This window comes from Lates calcarifer, linkage group LG14 (genome assembly GCF_001640805.2).
Source record: "Lates calcarifer isolate ASB-BC8 linkage group LG14, TLL_Latcal_v3, whole genome shotgun sequence".
NCBI lineage: Eukaryota > Metazoa > Chordata > Actinopteri > Centropomidae > Lates > Lates calcarifer.
Window position 1 is genome coordinate 1,761,445 of NC_066846.1, and position 18,878 is coordinate 1,780,322.

Sequence of the window (18,878 nt, forward strand, 5' to 3'; positions counted from 1 at the left end):
GTGGAAGAAAGTGGTCACTGAGGCTGTGGCAGAGTACGGCACATGATGATGATGAGTGCTTTCTATGACCGATATTCTCTGGTGATACCTAGAATACACAGTCAAATGTGTTACTGCTGCAAGCCACGTGTGCTGAAGGAAGTGCTACACTCCTCTGCTGCACACAGAGAGCTGAGTTTGGTGGATGGTGGGTGTCCAAAGTGCTGGGGACTGGGGTTTGTGTCCTGCTTACTGTGTCCCATGTGTGGTTACATTTAGGCTGCAAAAACACTTTAGGTAAAGGACAGATTGTGGCTTTGCTCCTGTATCATGTCACTGTCGACTCACTTAATATTTAATCACAAGGTCTTGGCCAAGCCTTAACTAAGTGCTTTGGTTTGCTGAAACAAAAAAATCCTTTTCAACATTACTATCAGCTCATATTGGTACAGGATATGGGTTGGATACTTGTATCCAGTCTTTGACACAAGTAGAGCAGAGTTTCACCCAGTTAAGCTCAGGGTCATCTCTGGTTTCCCACTCACTATCTACAGTATTATACACTGCTGGCAGCGGGTGGCTGGGTGGATTTTTTGCCTACCAACAGCAGACACCCCAACCCCCCTCTATAGCCTGGTGGTGAGTTCAGGGTCCTTGCCAGTGAACCATCAGCATGCCCAGTTATTCATTCCAATTATACTGGGCTCCCTGATGTTGGCTGACTTCTACAGCACTGTAAGTTAAAGTGGTGATACCAGTCACTTAAATGCCTGTGTCTCATCCTATTGACACTGATGCTAAGTATTTTTTTTTTTTTTTTAGATATGATTCTTTTCATTGCTTTTTAAAACACATATTAGCATGGCATACAGCACAGAACCAGCTGATGAAAACTGTCGTGGTTAAACCTGCACTGATCAATACTTTATGAGGATCATATGATTATGTGTCATGTGTCGCAGATTGTGAAAAACCCACAGAGAGTTTTCACCACCAAACAGCTGATAGTGTCTTTTCTGATGCTAACATTAGCCAGAAACTGTCCAAACTTTGTTTCCAGCTGAGAATAAGCAAGATATTTTTCTGGACCTGTGTCCAGTGGGGCTGTATTTTAGTCTGATCTACCATTAACACACTTAATGTACATCTTTCTGTTTTGTTAATCCTCTGTTAAGATCTGGTATAAGACTTTATGGAGTGACCTGGCAGTATCGTCTTGCCACCCATCTAATATTAGATTGGAGTGAACAGTCATAATGTTGGATAATGTTGGTCTGCAGTGAGCTTATTAACAAACTGAAAAGTCTCTCCACTTATATTATCATAAAACAAGGAGTTTCCTGATTGAAATGAAGAAGCTGATGATATGGATAATATTATCTTCATGTAAAACCCCCAAAACCAACTCATTCATTTTAAAGTTAATTACATTGCATGCACTATACCTATGTAACTCTAACTCTCCAGGAACATTTCTTCATGCGTGCTGGGAGCATCTATGTGTTATCAACATCTGGAGTCATGATGACAGAGTGTTTAGCTGCTCTTGGAAAAATGTCTCTTTTCCTGATCCTTGTGTGTATCTACATGATGATTAATATCTATAAAGTAAATCTGGAGTGTACAACAACATGACTGAATAACTTCTTCACTTCTCTACAGTTGAGGCTTAGCAGCTCTTGAAATTTAAACCGTATCTCAAAAGACCTGAAAAGCGTTGTGTTCAAGGATGTAGATGCACTTATGATTTACAGTATTTTAGTCTATTTCCCTGTCAGTTCAGGCTCACTCTTAGTTTTGCTTCAGCTGTCAGAGCTGGATAACTTGTAGCTTTACCATTCTCACAAACCCATGTTCTTTGATGACATCTGAGGAGAGATTCACTCAGCAAGAATAACCAGACACCTTGTGTGGGTGTGCAGGCCCCTTTCAGATGAGTACATCAACTTGCAGTGAAAGAATAAAAGATGAGCTGTCCATGGTGCTGAAGATTCACCTTGAAACTCTGAATTTTTGTGCTTTTTAAGTTACGTTTTTAATGGCCTTTAACAAAGCATGGTCATGCTAACATGCTACTAGACAGGCCAGAGTTTAAGAAGATATCAAATATTAGGTTGGAATTTGAGGCAGTTTTGTTAAAGGAAATTTGTATAAAACAGTATACAAGCCATCATCTTCAGTTATACTGCTTATCCTTTAAGGCTCATGGGGGGCTGAAACAATCCCAGCTGACACTGGGTGGAAAAAGGTTGCCAGTCTATGACAGGGTTGAAATATAAAGACAAACAGCCATGTCTTAAGGCAGTCGGAGGAAGCTGGGCTACCCTCATCAGTTTTGAGAGAGAATGGAGCATTTAAAGGGGAATTTTACTAATTTTACATGTCAGGGTTAAGTTACTCATAGTTAGCACTATTCATTCAGTGAAAACATTTGAGAATGTCTCCTGTGCCTCTGGAGGAGCTTTGTCAAGTCTGGCAAAATTATACAAGCAACATCACCTACACATCCTCCTACACACTCGTTTGAAAGGCGAGTGTTTATGAAGCAGGGAGTGTCTGACAAAATGATCAGTAAACTGCATTTATATAGCACTTCCCTAGTGTTTTACACTGCAGGTCACATTCACACAGACATTCACACAGAGCTTCTATATATGCATACATATATATATACACTGATACACAGATGGTATATCATCAGGAGTAATTAGTGTTTCAGTATCTTCCCATGAAACACTCCAACATGGACTGGAGGAGCACAGACTTGGATTTTTCTCTTTTTAAATTTGTGCCTTGCAAGTTCCCAAACTTTATAGAATTTGCTGTAATCCTCCATTAAATGTTACACATGTTCATTTAGTAGCAATTTTGCATCACTGGTTTCCAGCTGGGCCATGGTCTCAAGTCTCTAATATGGGAAATGATACTGTGTCACTTGATAAAGAACTGAGAGAAAATGTAAACCTGCTCCTCAGGTGGAATCAAATCACACTTGTAGCTCTAATGTATTCTTTCAATTTTAATTCTACAAATAATTGTTTAGGCATATCCTGCATATGTTGAATACTTCTATAAGTTTAATACAGATTCACAGAATTGAAAACATCACGTGTTACTTTTTTTAAACCACAGTCTCAGTGTCCATGCAGTTACACGTCAGCTTTCCAGAAATCCACATTTGACCACAGAGCTCAAAAACTGACAGATTAAACCTGACCTGCATGTGCTTTGGAACCTCAGACATCTTTCAAAAAGTGGTCCCTGGCCCCTAGATTGACCCCCACTGACACACACTAACTCCCTGAGAGCTTCAGCAGTCAGACGTGCACAGCAGCTCACCCCTCACTGGAGTGTGTTGTGTTGGTGAGTTGTTGTCACTCGGGTGTTTATATGCCACACAGCCTTCATCTGAGGTGTCACAAAACCCTGCATACATTCCCTCCTGTCTAACATAGCTGCAGTTTTCACATTTTGTCACGGTGCCTATATTTGAGCTCCACGTGTATTTTTAAAAACAGCCAGTGTCTGTCTGTCTGCACAGAAATGTTATCTGTTAGTCTGGCAGAAACGGGGCTGTCACTGGTCTTACTGTGGGACTCCAAAATGTCAGCTAATGTCCTAAATACACATTCATTACACCTCTTTGAGTCTGCATTTGATACGGTTTGTTGTCTAGACAACAAGGCTTTTATAGATACAGCTCTATAGTTACTTTTAATTCAGTCTGGGGACAGATATAAATCTGATCATTCACAAAGTTCAAACACAAGATTATATGATTAATGACAATAATTCAGTAGTTACAGGCAGTTATCACAGAGTGATATCTTGTCAATAACCTGAGAATATGTGGCTCTCATCGTTAAAATGAGTTTTTCCATTCATTTATTTTTTTATTGTAGGAGTTCACGTTATTTTTCTGATTGCTTAGACTGAATCTGTACTGCTGTGTTTGTATTTTTCTTTCTGTAATATCCCGTCCTAACATGTTGTTTGAATAATACTTTGACCTTCTCCTCCCTTATTGTTCCTTTCTATAGACTAAGTGCTGGACACAAGAGACCGTTCACTCTCCTCCAGCTGTATCAGAGCTGTGTTACATTGCTCGAAGCCATTCACTCAAACTGATCCGTGACTTTTACTTAGTTCTGCTCTCCATCTCCAAAATTCTGTGAGAGGGTCGAGTGGTGTTTGACTACTTCTTTGTTCTTTGTTTCATAGCTGCACCTCTGATGATTCCACATAGACACTGGTGTATTTCTACAGTGAGTTCAACTACTTTTTAAATTCAAAATATTTTCAGAATAAAGTTAGAACTGATTGCAAGTAGGTTTTTTGTATTCGCGAACAAAGGAAAACATGTGAGTGGTGGGGCTTCTCTCCACTGCTTCTCCAGATTTGAAAGATAAATGAAATTTAGTTTGTATATTTAGTTATTATGTACAAGAGAACTATATAAAAGTTGACATTTCTTAAGGAAACCATGGGTATTAATAGGGCTAGTCGTTTTAATAAACTCCTTTTGCATGGAGGTCCTCTCAACGACCCCTGTTGGTCCGCGAACCCCAGCTTGAGAACCATGTGGCCTAGACAGTAGTTAGTAATGTCTCTGCTCCGTTTTAGATACTCGGCTTTAAGCTTCGTGTCGCGGTGAGCTGGAATGTCTGGAGCGCCTCCGTGTCATCAGTGTCTGTCTAACCGGGCGCGGAGCTTTGCGCGCAGCACCATCTCTGTCTGAAGGACGGGAGGAACCCTGGGGGGCTCCATCTCCGCCGCTTCTTTTCTGTCACACATCAAATGTAAGCTAAAACCTGCCAGTCCGGCCATGAAGACTGAGCAAAGCTGCGTGGAGACACCGGTCACTCTCCGGGAGGTCAAAGATCTGCTCCAAAAACCGGCGCACGGACGCCGAGGATGCCCCGGAGAAGCAAGACGAAAGCAAATACGTCGATTTAGAGTTTGTGGACGTGAGGACAGGCGGTGCAGAAGAGGAGAAAGACTGTCGCTTTGAGGAAAGAAACCAAATGTCTGTGTTTATTAACAACTGCAGCGCCGGGGCTCCGTGCGCAACGGAACCAAACCACGAGTTGGCGATTAAAACCGAGTTGGAAACTAAGAAGAAAGAGAGTTCTGGACTTGGGAAATGTGCAGGAGCTGCCGACGAGGATCCCTCTGATCCATCATCATCATCAGTTCCTCCTCGTCTTGACGCAAAGACTGAGGATTGTCCCAAATCAGGAGACAAAAGCGAGCGCGCCATTACGCAGCCAGAGCCGCCAGAAAAAGAAGACAACAAACAAACGGCAAGAGATGAAGAGTTACACTGCAGCGATAATTATCTGAGCGGGAGGAGTGAGTCTGATGATTCTGAGGAGGATGATGATGTTAGTTTGGTGCTTTCTGATGACTCTGTCCCGTGTGTAACGGAGGACGAGTCCCATTACATTACAACGCACGAGATCCAGCTCTCGGAGCTGTCCGACCATGAGGGGGACTACGACCTCGGGGTGGGCTCCTCCACCAGCTGGGACATTGAGGACGACAACCAGGTGTACTCTTTTGTCGATTACGCGTCTTTTGACGGTGATGGAGCGACTGGGGAGAGGGGGGACGGCCGCCAGCCTCGCTCTCAGGGCGCAGCAGCAGTCAGCACTCTGCGCGAAAGTGATCCGTGCGACACAGCCAAGTTCACCAGCTCAGATGAGAGTGTGTCAAAGCCCCAGCAGCAGCAGTGCAGTGGCAACGGTGGGGGACAGATCCACCTGTCAATCAGAACCACTTCTCGAGCTATAAATGACCCCAGCAACATCCAAGAACAGGGAAATATTCTTTATCATGCCAGGCGCTCCGGAGACATGAGTCGTTATGTGTTTAGGGGAGTTGATGGGAAGGCAGAGACGCTGTGTGACAGGGCGAAGTGTTTCATAGCCGCGCCCGGACGCTTACACTTTGGCGGCAAATTGAGGGGGAAAGAGGTCACAGAGTATTCCAGCGGTGCGTCCAGCGCTGTTAGCGAGCTGGACGACGCTGACAAGGAGGTGCGCAACCTGACAGCCAGGGCCTTCAAGAGTCTAGCGTATCCTTACTTTGATGCCATCAATTTCAGCACCTCCAGTGAGTCCTCTGCATCAGAGCATGGGATAGGGATAAACAGGTGGTCCACGTTTGTCGACCTGAAATATGGCAACATGAACATGTCACAGGGACTGGACCAAAGTGTCGTTTCCCATCAAAACTCAACGGCCTCATTTGAAATAGCCAAAAACATAGAGAACAGAGGTTATAAGGGCATTGCACTGGCAAGCATCAAACCGCCCACCAACAAGATCTTCACTCTGAGTGGCAATCCCCACAGCGCATCGTCATCCACAAAGAAAATCGAGCTGATGGGGAAATTCAGTCAGGGCCACAGTGGAGTGATCAGACTCACAGAGACTCTGAATTTTCGTTGCAATGTGAAATCGGGAATGTCTGGAGGAGAAAGACGCACCAACTTTGCACAAAACGCTGTAGGATCACGTTCCACGGATGAAGTTACCAACAGTTTGCCAAGCGGCCAGAGGAGAGAGGCCAGCAAGCCGCCCTCTAAAACCATGGAAGACACGCACAAGAAAGCCATATTCGCCTCGAGTCTGATCAAAAATGTGATTTCTAAGAAGATGCAGTTCGAGCAGGAGCGCAAGATGGAAAGAGGGGAGATAAGTGAACCGCATCAGACGCCTTCGCCCTGCTTTGTGCACCACGAGAGCGACGGTCACAAGGGCAAGGGGAGCAGGGAGCTGCACAGACAGAGCTCCAAGTTTTCCGAGAGCAGCTCTGACTACGCCATAATGTGCGTGGATGAATTAGGGGACATTGTGGACAGCGGCTCATGTGATACCAAGAGCGACTCTCGGAGACAAGACACGGCCGCTCCCGCACCAGAAACTAATTTGGAGCCGGGAAATGAGGTTGGAATCGATACTAAAAAAGGCGCATTGGAAGCGTCTAAAAGCACGCTGCTTCGCAGCCAAAATAGCGCGTTCAGATGCTGGAAGGACGAGGAGCTAGAGTTTCCAAAGGATCATAAAAACGATAAAACTCCGGAGGAGAAGTCGCTTTCAGCTAACGACAAAGAGGGCGAGGGGGATCAGTGCTCAGCGAGCAGCGGCAAACTGATTAAAATGTCACATTTGTTTGTGCCAAGTATCCAACTGCTGTCCAGTGACGGAGAAATCGGACAGCAGCTGCAGGACAGGAATTATTCTCCATGTGGTGATGGAGGAGGAATAAAACTGCGCTCTGACAACACTTTATACGTCGCAGACTCCAGGAGTGTGACTACATCTAAGTCTCCGGAAATTAAAATTAACTTAAGGAGTGTGCGAGACAATAAAACGGAGCCTTTTGGCGTCTCCAAGCTGCGCGCTCCTAATATAGGCTGTAACGCAGCCAGCCTCATCAGAACGGACGACTTCAAATGCCAGGCGCTGACTGCAGCTTTGAAGGGTGAGTCTACAGATAAAGTGCCGCATTTCATGGTTCGAGACATTAGAGATAATAATAAAGGGAAACTGCAGACCCCCATTCATCAAGTGAGAGACGTGCGTAAATTGGTGAAAAGTTCCTATCACTTTGTTTCTCTGGATAACAACGAAAATAAATCAAATTTCGCCTCTGCTGACAGCTATCCAGAACAAAAGAAGCAAGTACCCTATCGAAATCCCAATTCTGTGTCCCCGATAGTGATCAAATGTCAGTCTGTGAATACAAATAATAACGGAAAACAATCTGGAAATCTTGAGTTATCGAAACGGGAGCTATTGGATGTAGACAGATCGTCTCCAGAGGGCGCTAAAAGTGTTCCACTTCAATGGGCAGCAGGGAGAGCACCCATAGGTGCAAATAATCCCTCAGAGGAAGGCATTGGTTTGAAAATTGAAAGCAGAGTAGCTTCAAGGAAACAGGATAGAATACCAGATACCACAGACAAGAAACCAGAATCAAAAATGGCGAATCAGGTGGCTTTGGAAAAACTCCAGGCTGCTGTGAAAACCATGGAGCAGCTTTATGTATTTGAAAAAAATGAATGGAAAAGGAAGAATGAGCCTCAGCCCCTAACAGACAGCCATGTGCTCTCACTGTTAGCCAGTGAGGAGCATGGAGGACCTGAGGAGGACGGAGCCAGGGGGCCCAACGTGGACAAGACAGTCAGAAGAGACTCCTATCCCAATACAGACAAGACGCCACCAGCAGTAGAGGCATCCCCCAGCAGTGAGAGCCTGCTGAGGAGGGAGGACAAAGACCCATTCAAGGTCCTTCCGACATCCAGTGGCCGTGATGACAAGATGCTTGCTAAGTCAATGCAAACCACCAGCACCGCAGGCAGCAAAAACATGTTCAGCCTCAGCTCCAGCCTTAAGGCTTCCACCACTACAAAGGTGACTCAGCCAAGCATCGCCACACAAACGCCTTTCAGCACCAAAAACTATGTCCCAAAGTCCCCCAAACTGCCCGTGTCTTTAAAAATCAGCCAGCCAAGGATGAGCGGCAATGATGAAGCTGAATCGAGGGAGGTGGACAGATCCTCACAGGAGTTTTCAGGCACCTTAGCTGACAATGAGAACTACCTAACCATTCCCGTCAAGTCTCATGCCACCAGTGGCAAACAACCCCCATTTGCTGATAAAACATCAGTGTATACATCCACCACTCAGTCACACCCAACCACTCCTCCAGGACACTTTGTGTCTGGTGCCAGGGCCCAGGAGGACCACAGCCAGACTCCCAAACGCTCCAGTATTGTGATGGAGACATGCTCAACGGACATCCCCTCTGCTACCATCTACCACTCCTTACCGTTGGGCATGTCCACCAATCAGCCACAAGTATACTGCTTCTCCCCAGCTATCACCCCTGCCCCCACCATTGACCCCTTCCAGGCCACCCAGAGGAAGATGCTCCTGGACCCCACCACTGGAAACTACTACCTGGTGGACACTCCTGTGCAACCAGCCACCAAGCGCCTCTTTGACCCAGAGACAGGCCAGTATGTGGATGTGCCCATGCCACAGCCACCCATGACCCCTGTCCCCATGCCGATCTCACCTCTGGCCCTCAGTCCAGGGGCATACGGACACACCTACATGATCTACCCAGGCTTCATGCCTACACCCTCAGTGATCCCGGCCCGGACGCTGGTGCAGTCACAGATGTCCGTGCAGTCAGATGCGGAAAGTGGAGAGAAAGCTTCGTCGCAGCAGACTGAGGGCATGTACATGGAGAGTCCCTTCTACATGGCCACTGGGAAGTCTCCCCAGGCGGCCTCTGGAGCTCAACAGCAAGCCTCCGCCAACAGGCCGCTGCAGGGCTTCTCCAGCATAAAGCAGCCGGTCATCAGCATCACCTCACAGCAGGGGCCTCGGATCATTGCCCCGCCCTCATTTGATGGGACCACCATGAGCTTCGTGGTGGAACACAGATAAACAGCCCCTCACCTGAACAGGTGAGTTGCTCTCATTGTTCACCCTGTTAATGTACAAAGGGTTGACCTGGTGTCAGACTGTCTTTACAGTTTATTTTTGGTAGTATTTAATCTGAAATTTAAAGAACAAGACATATAGAGTAAGCCTGTTAAAATCAAATATTACTTTACTGACAATAATATTGTAAGAGGAAGAGTTTAGTGAGATTAACAATACAGTTTACCTTGTGACCTTGTGGGGTCCAGCCTTCAGGTTGGGAACCATTGAGGTATCCCACTTCAGGGTAATGTAACAACTCTGACCCTTCACCTGGAATGGAAATATCAGATAAAATGTAAGCAGAGCATCAGGCTGATAATCAGAACAGATCACAGATTTGATGTGGAGGATTCATCACATTGTATATGTAACCTAGCAACTAAACATTGTGACATCAATCCATGGTATGATATCATGTTCTGTCTCTAAACATTTGATAACAAAGATGGAGAATCAACCAGGAAGTGTAATAACAACTATAGATGTGTAACTATTGCAAGTTATTAAAGTGTAGAGCTCTAGTACCTGTTGCTACTAATAAAACTACTGCTGCTGCACCACTGCTGCTGTCCATACTCCTACTTAGTACTTAGACCTTGGTACAAGGTCAGTTTGATAGAAAGTGCTTTAGTGAAAAGTAGCACATGAATCAAATGACCAATAAAAAGTTGCACTCAAAGAGTGGTGGTGTTCCCACACGGAGGGTGTTGAGGGGACCCCATCTCCTCTCTCTTCACAAAACCTTATTTTATTGGGATATATTTGTGGCCTAACGGGACACTTCCAAGTTTCACTGTTGCTCTAATCGAAGTCTGAACGCACAACAGGATACTAATATCACTAACTCTAATGCTACTACTGATATTGCTACAACTTCTTGTCTACTGCCACTGCTAATTCTAAAGCTGCTGCTACTCACTCTGCTAGATGGCTTTCAGTTTTTCCAGAGTTTTTGTTATCATTAAGTCATTTATAAGATTCTTTTGCATCTCTAGTTAGGATGCCACAGTTCTATTTTATCAAAATGTTACTGAAAAATCTACAGACACCCAAAATGTCAAAATGTTGAATAAATAGATAAGACAATGAAATACATATTCATGAATAGATACAGACAAAATATATAATATAGCGAAGAAACTGTGAAATAATATACCATCATTTCTATGTCACAACCTTATTTTGACAATAGTGAGAAAATGAAGCATGTATGGTGACCTAATAGTTCAAAACTAGCCAAATCAATAATCCTTTTATAAACAATGCTATGCATTTCTAAAACTTTCTAAAACAACAGCCAATCAAATAAAAGCCTCTGTCCTATGTGTCTTAACCAACACATTAAGACTTTTGGCCAAAAAGTGGCACCATAAAATAAATCTGTTATTGAGAAAAATGGCATTGACAAACAGACTTTGGAGAAAGGAAATGTTGAGATAAAAACTTTTTATACTTATTATATATATATATATATATATATTACATCTTATTTACAGTTACATTTACATTTTTATTTCCTTGCCATTGTCAAAGCTTTGGCAGTGTGGGAAATATGATCTTTTGAAGAACAAAACTGCTGGAATTAAATCAAATAGTTTGCAATTCTGTTATTGAAAAAAAGTAGGGTGAGAATACATGTCATAAAAAGTTAACTCAATACAATGTATTTGTTTCATTGTTGTATCTATAAATGTCTGTATTCATTTATATATTTATTTATTTATTACATTTTTGACACCTTGTGTCTCCATAGAACCCTCGTACAAACTCAAAGCCTAGTGCATAGTGGATGGGTGGTGCTCTTTCTTGGTGACAATTTAAGATCCATCCTAAAGGGAATTTTGTCATAGTCAATTTACCAATTTTCTAGTATCATATCATTTGCATGAGGACATAATGCATGCAACCAATCATATACTAGGATTCAACATGCATGAAAAAGGGACTCTGTGATTATAAAGTTTGCAACTGAGCACTTCAGCAGGCGCTAGTACTCACAGTAGAGATACAGAGGATTGAAGAAGATTCTTCATGGGCTAGGCGTTTGAATGTGTGTGTGTGGCACGGTGGACATAGTGTGTGCACGAGTAAAAGGTCAGGCAGTGGCAGGCGTTTGTTATGTGTATACATGCAGAGCTTCAGCTGCTGCTGGACATCAAGAGGCTGCCTGGCAGGTCAGAGTCGCAGCAGGGTCAGCTGGCTTTTTATAGGACCAGTCATTTAAAGACAGAAAGAGTGAGAAGCCAGGTTCACATGGCCTCTGATCAGCAATTACATAAACACAGCATGCAACACGGGCAACAGCTCAGGATGTCTGACTAGTTTCATAAAGATCTGATCTGACGAGATCTGGGAGGTTGCATTAAACTGACTGTGTATGGGAAAAGCCAATGGACAATGATCATGTAGCCTACCTCTGCACATGCTATTAAGGTTTCTTTGAGCAGTAGTCTACATTTATCAGTAAAAGACACCCATGTGCCAGTTGCACCCAGTTTGGGCTCCAGGAACCAGGGACCAATAACAGTCTTTTAATAACAGTCATTTTCCTGGGGGTCCAAAACAAAATTAGGTCAAGTTTGAATTTTGGTGCCACTTTCCTTCTTAGAACAGATATAGTTTCTGTGGAGAGAGAAATACTTTACATTCAGATTTTTAAAATGCAAAACACAAAATGTTGAAGTGAAAGGTAGTTATGAACAAATGGCTGGTTTTGTGGTATGTCACATGGCAGCATAAGGGGAAATAAACTGTTGTGCAAGGGTCTCTTCCAAAAAGCAGATTTAAGAAACTGAACCAACCTTGAGCTCAGAGTTGACTGATTTAACATTGTGTCAGACATCCAGGCTCTGCTGGAGACACAGAAATATATCTCAACAAAGGTTGTATGGATTGCTATGAAACAGTCGCGGTCCCCAAAGGATGAATCCTAATGACTTTGGAGTACTGGAATACGCCAGTATGAACTGGTGCTGAGTCAAATAATTCCCAGTTTGAATGTTCCACCTCCTGAGTTTTGAGCTTCATACAGACAGAATGGCCTTCTTTTTTTTTTAAACCTGCCCTTTGGTCCCTTTCAAGAAGTGCCCTCACATGACTCTTCCCATTATCTCACTGTAAAGACAGAAACCAGGAAACTCAGTTTGTGACTGTTCTTCACTGAGGAGAGAAACACACACGGAGAAAACGAGACAACATATACAGTAAGGAGTACTGGGGATGCTGGGAATACTGAAATAGTGCTGCTTCAACCCAGTGTTGACTGGTTGTACTTAAAGAGATTGACCATGAGAGAGTGGCCATGACTTGGAGTGAAAGTAACTCTTGGGAACTTTCTAGAGCTACGACTGGCTGTTTATGTTGATTGCAATGCCCGTCTGCTGCTTTTTTACTTGAGTTTCTGACAGAACATGGCTGTTCAATCAGCAAAAGATTTCTCTTGTCCGATCTGTTTTGACATTTTCAAAAATCCTGTTCTGTTGTCATGTAGCCACAGCTTCTGTAAAGACTGTGTGCAGAGCTGGTGGGCAGACAAACCAATTCCTCAATGTCCAGTTTGTACAAGAAGATCTTCAAAGACTGACCCACCCTGTAACTTGGTATTAAAGAACCTGTGTGAAGCATTCTTACAGGAACTCTCTCTAGAAGACACAGCTGCTGCAGGGTCTGAGGATCTCTGTGGTCTACACTCTGAGAAACTGAAAGCTCTTCTGTTTGGACCATGAGCAGCCTGTGTGTATCATCTGTCGAGACTCAAAGACACACACCAACCACAGATTCAGACCCATCAATGAAGCTGCACAGGATTACAAAGAGGAGCTCAGGAAGGTCTTGAAGCCTTTACAGGAAAAAGTAGAGCGCCTCAGTCAACTTAAAGTTGACTGGGATCAAACAACAGAGCACATTAACGACCAGGCCCGGCACACAGAGAAGAGGATTAAAGATGAGTTTAAAAAGCTTCAGGATTTTTTACAGAAAGAAGAAGAAGCCAGGCTCACTGTACTGAGGGAGGAGGAGGAGCAGAAGAGTCGCATGATGAAGCAGAGGACTGAGGCTCTGAGCAGAGAGATAGCAACTCTTTCAGAAATGATCAGATCCACAGAGAAGGAACTGAAAACTGCAGATGTGTCATTCCTGCACAATTACAAGGCTGCAGTGGGAAGAGTACAGCGGCGCCCCCTGGTGCATGATCCTCAGCTTGCCTCTGGAGTTCTGATAGATGTAGCAAAACATGTGGGGAACCTCGCCTTCAACATCTGGAACAAGATGAAGGACATGGTCTCCTATACGCCTGTGATTCTGGACCCAAACACTGCTGCATCACATCTTTTTGTCAGTGAAGATCTGACAAGTGTCAGATGGGAAGAGATGCAGAGACAGCTTCCTAAAAACCCTGAAAGATTTGATTGTTTTTTGACAGTTCTGGGATCTGAGGGCTTTAACTCAGGAACGCACAGCTGGGATGTTGAAGTCAGAACTGATGCAAACTGGGCAGTGGGTGTGATAGAAGAGTCTGCCCAGAGGAAGGGAAACATTCAGACTGGATCCTGGGAAATATGGTTCGATAACGGTAAATACAGAGCGTACGCTCCACCATGTGTGGACCGAACTCTTTCAGTGAAGAACCAGATCCGGAGGATCAGAGTGCATCTGGACTGGAGCAGAGGAAAACTGTCATTCTTTGACCTGGATACAAACACACAAATATATACCTTCTCACAGACTTTCACTGAGAGAATGTTTCCCTTCATTAACACCCCAAGTACAGTGCCACTCAGGATATCACCAATGAAAGTCATTACACAGTTAAATATGTAGATGATTATGTTAATGATGCTAATGATGATGATGATGATGCTCATGATGATGACGATGATGGCATATCTATTTCTTAAACAAGAATGCTACTTATTTTAAGGAATCACTATATTCACAATGTGTTCACTATTCTACTCTAACCAATCACCAGATATATGTATATGTGTGATCTTGCTGTCACTTTTCTCTCTTAGAAAAATTAACATTTGTGCTTAGAGACGCTCTACCAGTTTTACTACAAAACGACAGCTTCTGAGCCTGCAAGACAAATTGTGTCAAAAAAAATTTGATATGATCGAATCAAACTGCAGTCACGTTTCATTTGCACTGGATTACTTACATTTTAGCAGTTTGTTATGGAAGTCCAATCTTGACAATATTGAACTGACGTGATTAACTAAAATTCAAACCGCTTTTCACCGCTTTGGGTTTGCATGTTGAAAAACTAAATCCACACATAAACATGCACAAAGTTAAAATTAAGTGACAAATCTTTTGATAATTAATTTACAATATACTCCAAAGCGTAATCCTGCCATATATAACAATAAATTCAATAGAATAATTGATGGTCATTTTGTATGGTTTTCACAGTAAAGAATTAATACAGAAAAATCAATTAATATAAAATGTATATTTAAAACAATAACTTTAATACCAAACAGACTTTTCATTTAAAGAAATTGCAGACAATGTATTTGAAAACAAAAACTGAATCAGGCTTTTGAGTATTGGTAAATGTGTAGGAGTAGCAAGTGTTTCAAATCTGCTAGTTAATTTTGCTCTCTACAGATCTGTCTCAGAACGCTCTTGAGTCTCAATTTTCAGCCCTGGATGGAGTTTTAGCATAATAATTTTGTCACTGATCAGAGGTCTCTACAGTGCAGTTGTTGTCTATCGTGATTCTTTATAAGGTCATATGGGAGAAACCTCTGGTAGGTTGTATTCATAAGAACTTACAGTAGTATTTGTTTTGTTTTCTTGGTTCCATGCAGGGCTGAACTGAGTGGATGCTGGATGCTCTGGGTTTCGGTCTCTTCATTGTGCTACATCCTTTATGTTTATTTTACTGGCTGGAGATGATGGTTTAGGGCCTTTGTATAAAAGGGCTCATTTACACTCATTTACCTATCCTTATTTGTATAAGATGTGTATAAGGTCTTCTTGCTTTGTTTTATCTAATCACATTGTAAACATGTGAAAAACTTACAGTAATCAATCACCCCCTACATGACCCAGGGTTTAATTCTGGAAAATGATTATTTTTAATATGTCAGATTGTGTATTTTACACCACATTATTGTGTAATCATCTATGCAGTTAGTTTATTTAGCCAATAACTACCATCTGTTGTGTGCTGGATTTTATGCAGTGTCATGACAACTGCTTAAAAATTCCTGAAGATCAGTATATACCACCAGGTGTTGTTATATATTTGGCTATGTCATAATTATTTAATCAACCATGCTACCTTAACTAACATAACGCAGCTAATAATAATGTGTATCTGTACAATGGCAGACATCCTAGAGAGCTCTCACCACACAACTGTCCTGCAAATGTCCTGCAGTTCATTTATGAAAAATATGGAAGGCTGTAGAGGCCATGATGTAACATTAAAATATTTTCATCTACTGACCACAAGACAGTTTTTGCTATGTGAAGTTTATTAATTTCCGCTGATCACACAAAAATAAAACCCTTCCTCTAAAGTTGTTTAAAAGTAGTGCAGCTGCAGAATGTTCTTTCAGCAGGCAAGGTAAAGAGAGACCTCTAGGATAACTCAACTGTGTCTCAAACTGATTTACCTTATAGCCCCATTTGACATGTATTTTTATGTGTATCACTGTTGTCTATATTTACATTCAGTTATTGTTTTGTACATTATTGTTCACAGACTGTGGATCTGCTGGCCAGTCCATCTCTTTTTCATTTTAAAGTAACTACTAGTAAATATGTCCCTGTCATTATGTTTGGAAAGTAGACAATTCAGTCAGCTGCCATAAGTCATTCTTTCATTATTAATGCAATAATTATTTTTAGAACGGTTCCTCTGTCAAAAGACAAAAGCACGTTTGTGAAAAGATCATATTTACAAGTCTTAGTAAGAAGTGTTTATGTTGAAAGAAGTTGTGTTATATTTGAAAAGCCACAGTGGATTAGACAGGTTTTGTTTTTGCTTTAGTTTCAGCTGCTGCAGTGTTTTACTATAAAAATTCTATGCTGCAGTCACTGTTTTGGATTTGAAGGTTGCTTCATCACTGAACCAACTGGATTCTATAAATTGCATTGTCATTGTGTTTAAAGTATGTTGTACATTTACACAGAAAAAAAAATCTAAATTCAGTCCCGAGTGTTACAGTAACGTCCTTAAAGCACAGATTAATAATTATTCAGAAAACTCTCCTCGATGCTGCATGTAACAGAGACATCAGTCACTCAAGTAATCTTAGACACTGTACAATCTTTGATGTTAAAGTGTCATTTAAATGTTGTAAAGGCCAGGGGATGAGTCTGGAGATAAAACAATCAAAGAGGAACTGCACCAAAATTGTAATGGCTAACCTGTTTTTACTCTCTTATAAGTACAGCATATGGTATATTATAATATTTTTGTAAACAGTTATTAGTCTGTGCTTTCTCTAATTGATATGACAATTAAATACTGCATTTCATTTCCTAAAAAGTTTTTAAGGAATCATATTTGCCCCCTTTTATTCTGAAAACCAGATTCTAAATGCAGAGGCCACGCTAATTGTTAACTCAGGTCTAGTAAACTGTGTGCTTAGATTTTCATACTTTCTTCTACCATATGACCCCTGGCTCCATAGGAAACAGATGGTGCTGTTGACCTTTTTAAACACAATTTTCCAGCTATTGAAATTCCATTAATTTCCATTAGAGTGGTCTAAAGGCAGAAATCTCACTACCCAAGCAAATAAAACCAAAACTATCTGCACGGCTAGATACTATCAGAAATAAGTTGGAAAATAAGTTTTGTAATTTTAGTGAAATGACCCTTAAAAATCCCAAATGCAGAATGAAATTGTCAGATTTTTTATTTTGGTGTTGATTTATTGTCTCCCAATAACTAATACTATCTACTGAACTAAAACATTAAATTACCACACTGTACATCATGGGGGTGTGCAGTACTGGCAAAAAAAAGTAACACAATATTACACTTTTTAATACTATTTTTTAACTTTTACAAATTTGATGCAATGTAAATGTTCCAAAACTACAGAATGTATATTTGTGAATGATCTCTGGTCTTTTCAAACTCACTGGTCCTACTAATGGGGTCTTTTGAATGATCACTTATTCAGAAAAATTCAAGTCTTCCATTATCCTGTCTTGTGGTTTGTGCAGCACTTTGCAAGTCACATTGCAGCAGTTTTTGATTGTGCATGGAGATTTGTTCTTTTTGTACCTCAGTGCAATAGATAAAAAAGTTCAGCTTTAGTCTGCCCAAAGTATGTTGTTTAGAGAAATGAAACTGTGTATAAGTGTAAATACTTTTTTCACAGGTCTTAAGGAAGGCCTGATGCCATGATGCTTCACTGAATGTATCTGGGACTTTGGTGTTTCAGAGCCTTACATGGAGGCTTGAAGCAGGGTCAATGCAGACTTTCTGGACAGAGTAAAAGTTGTGAAGGTTAAAGAAAGTAGGACTGTCATGAAGAAAAGCTGAGGATGTTTGAGACTTTAAGGAATGAAGTGGTGAGCAGTGGGGGACTTTAGATGGAGGAGAGAAAGAAATGAAAACTTTTATAATGTCTTGTCCAAAATGAAGCTAATGACTGCTGATTATGACTTTAGGTTTTTCATTTTGATGTGTTTTGCAAATTTTTAAAATCGCGTCACAAATACTGAAAGAGATGTTATATTAGTTACTGTTTGTAAATGTGTTTGTGCCTCGTGAAAATTCAATAAACATGAAACCTTTTTGCAAACCTGTCTGTTATCACTTGCTGGCTGACCAGATGGAGTTCAAGTAAGGGATGTAAAGAACAGGGTTAGCCTGCTTAGCACAAGGACTGGAAACAGCTAGCCTGACTGAAAGTTCACCTACCAACAAAACATACTGATTAAAACAATGCACAATACAATTTCCTGCTAGAAATGTTGAATTATTCCTTTAAAAGCAGACTGAACACGTTGGAGATCTGAATTGAGTGATTATCTTTTACTTGACTGCTTAGTCCCTTGATCCTTGAACCTCGGGACTGGGTGGCACATTTGGACACATGTGACCTTACACAGCGCCAGTCTTCTAGTTCTGGGATCCAGTGTTGATAGGATCTGTATGAATGTACATTTATAAGTGCGCTAATTGGATGGTAGTGTCCAAGTTCAAAACTATACCTATCAACACCTCTAAATCCCACTGATTTACATGCTGTATCTGATGTATTTAATCCTCACACCAACAGACATTGACAAAATGTGGTACTGGGTAGTACTACTTCAGTGCAGTGACTGTATGTGCAGCTTCCCAGTCTTGTCATGTCAGGTTGCTAGTTGTACGAGACAAAACCAAAGCCTGTGCTAAACCCATATTTGACACCTGTGGTA

At 41.8% G+C, this 18,878-nt stretch overlaps 2 protein-coding genes across 2 annotated transcripts; both read left to right on the forward strand.

Moving 5' to 3' along the window:
* The first annotated feature begins 4,476 nt into the window (after positions 1 to 4,476).
* lg14h4orf54 (linkage group 14 C4orf54 homolog) lies at positions 4,477 to 18,256 on the forward strand. The gene is given in 3 exon segments (XM_051075496.1): positions 4,477 to 4,888; positions 4,890 to 9,463; positions 17,831 to 18,256. Coding segments are annotated over 2 exon segments (4,638 nt in total). The 5' UTR covers positions 4,477 to 4,804; the 3' UTR covers positions 9,444 to 9,463; positions 17,831 to 18,256.
* Positions 12,172 to 16,686, forward strand: LOC108895201 (zinc-binding protein A33-like). The gene is given in 2 exon segments (XM_051075497.1): positions 12,172 to 13,183; positions 13,185 to 16,686. Coding segments are annotated over 2 exon segments (1,407 nt in total). The 5' UTR covers positions 12,172 to 12,892; the 3' UTR covers positions 14,301 to 16,686.
* Positions 18,257 to 18,878: the final 622 nt, after the last annotated feature.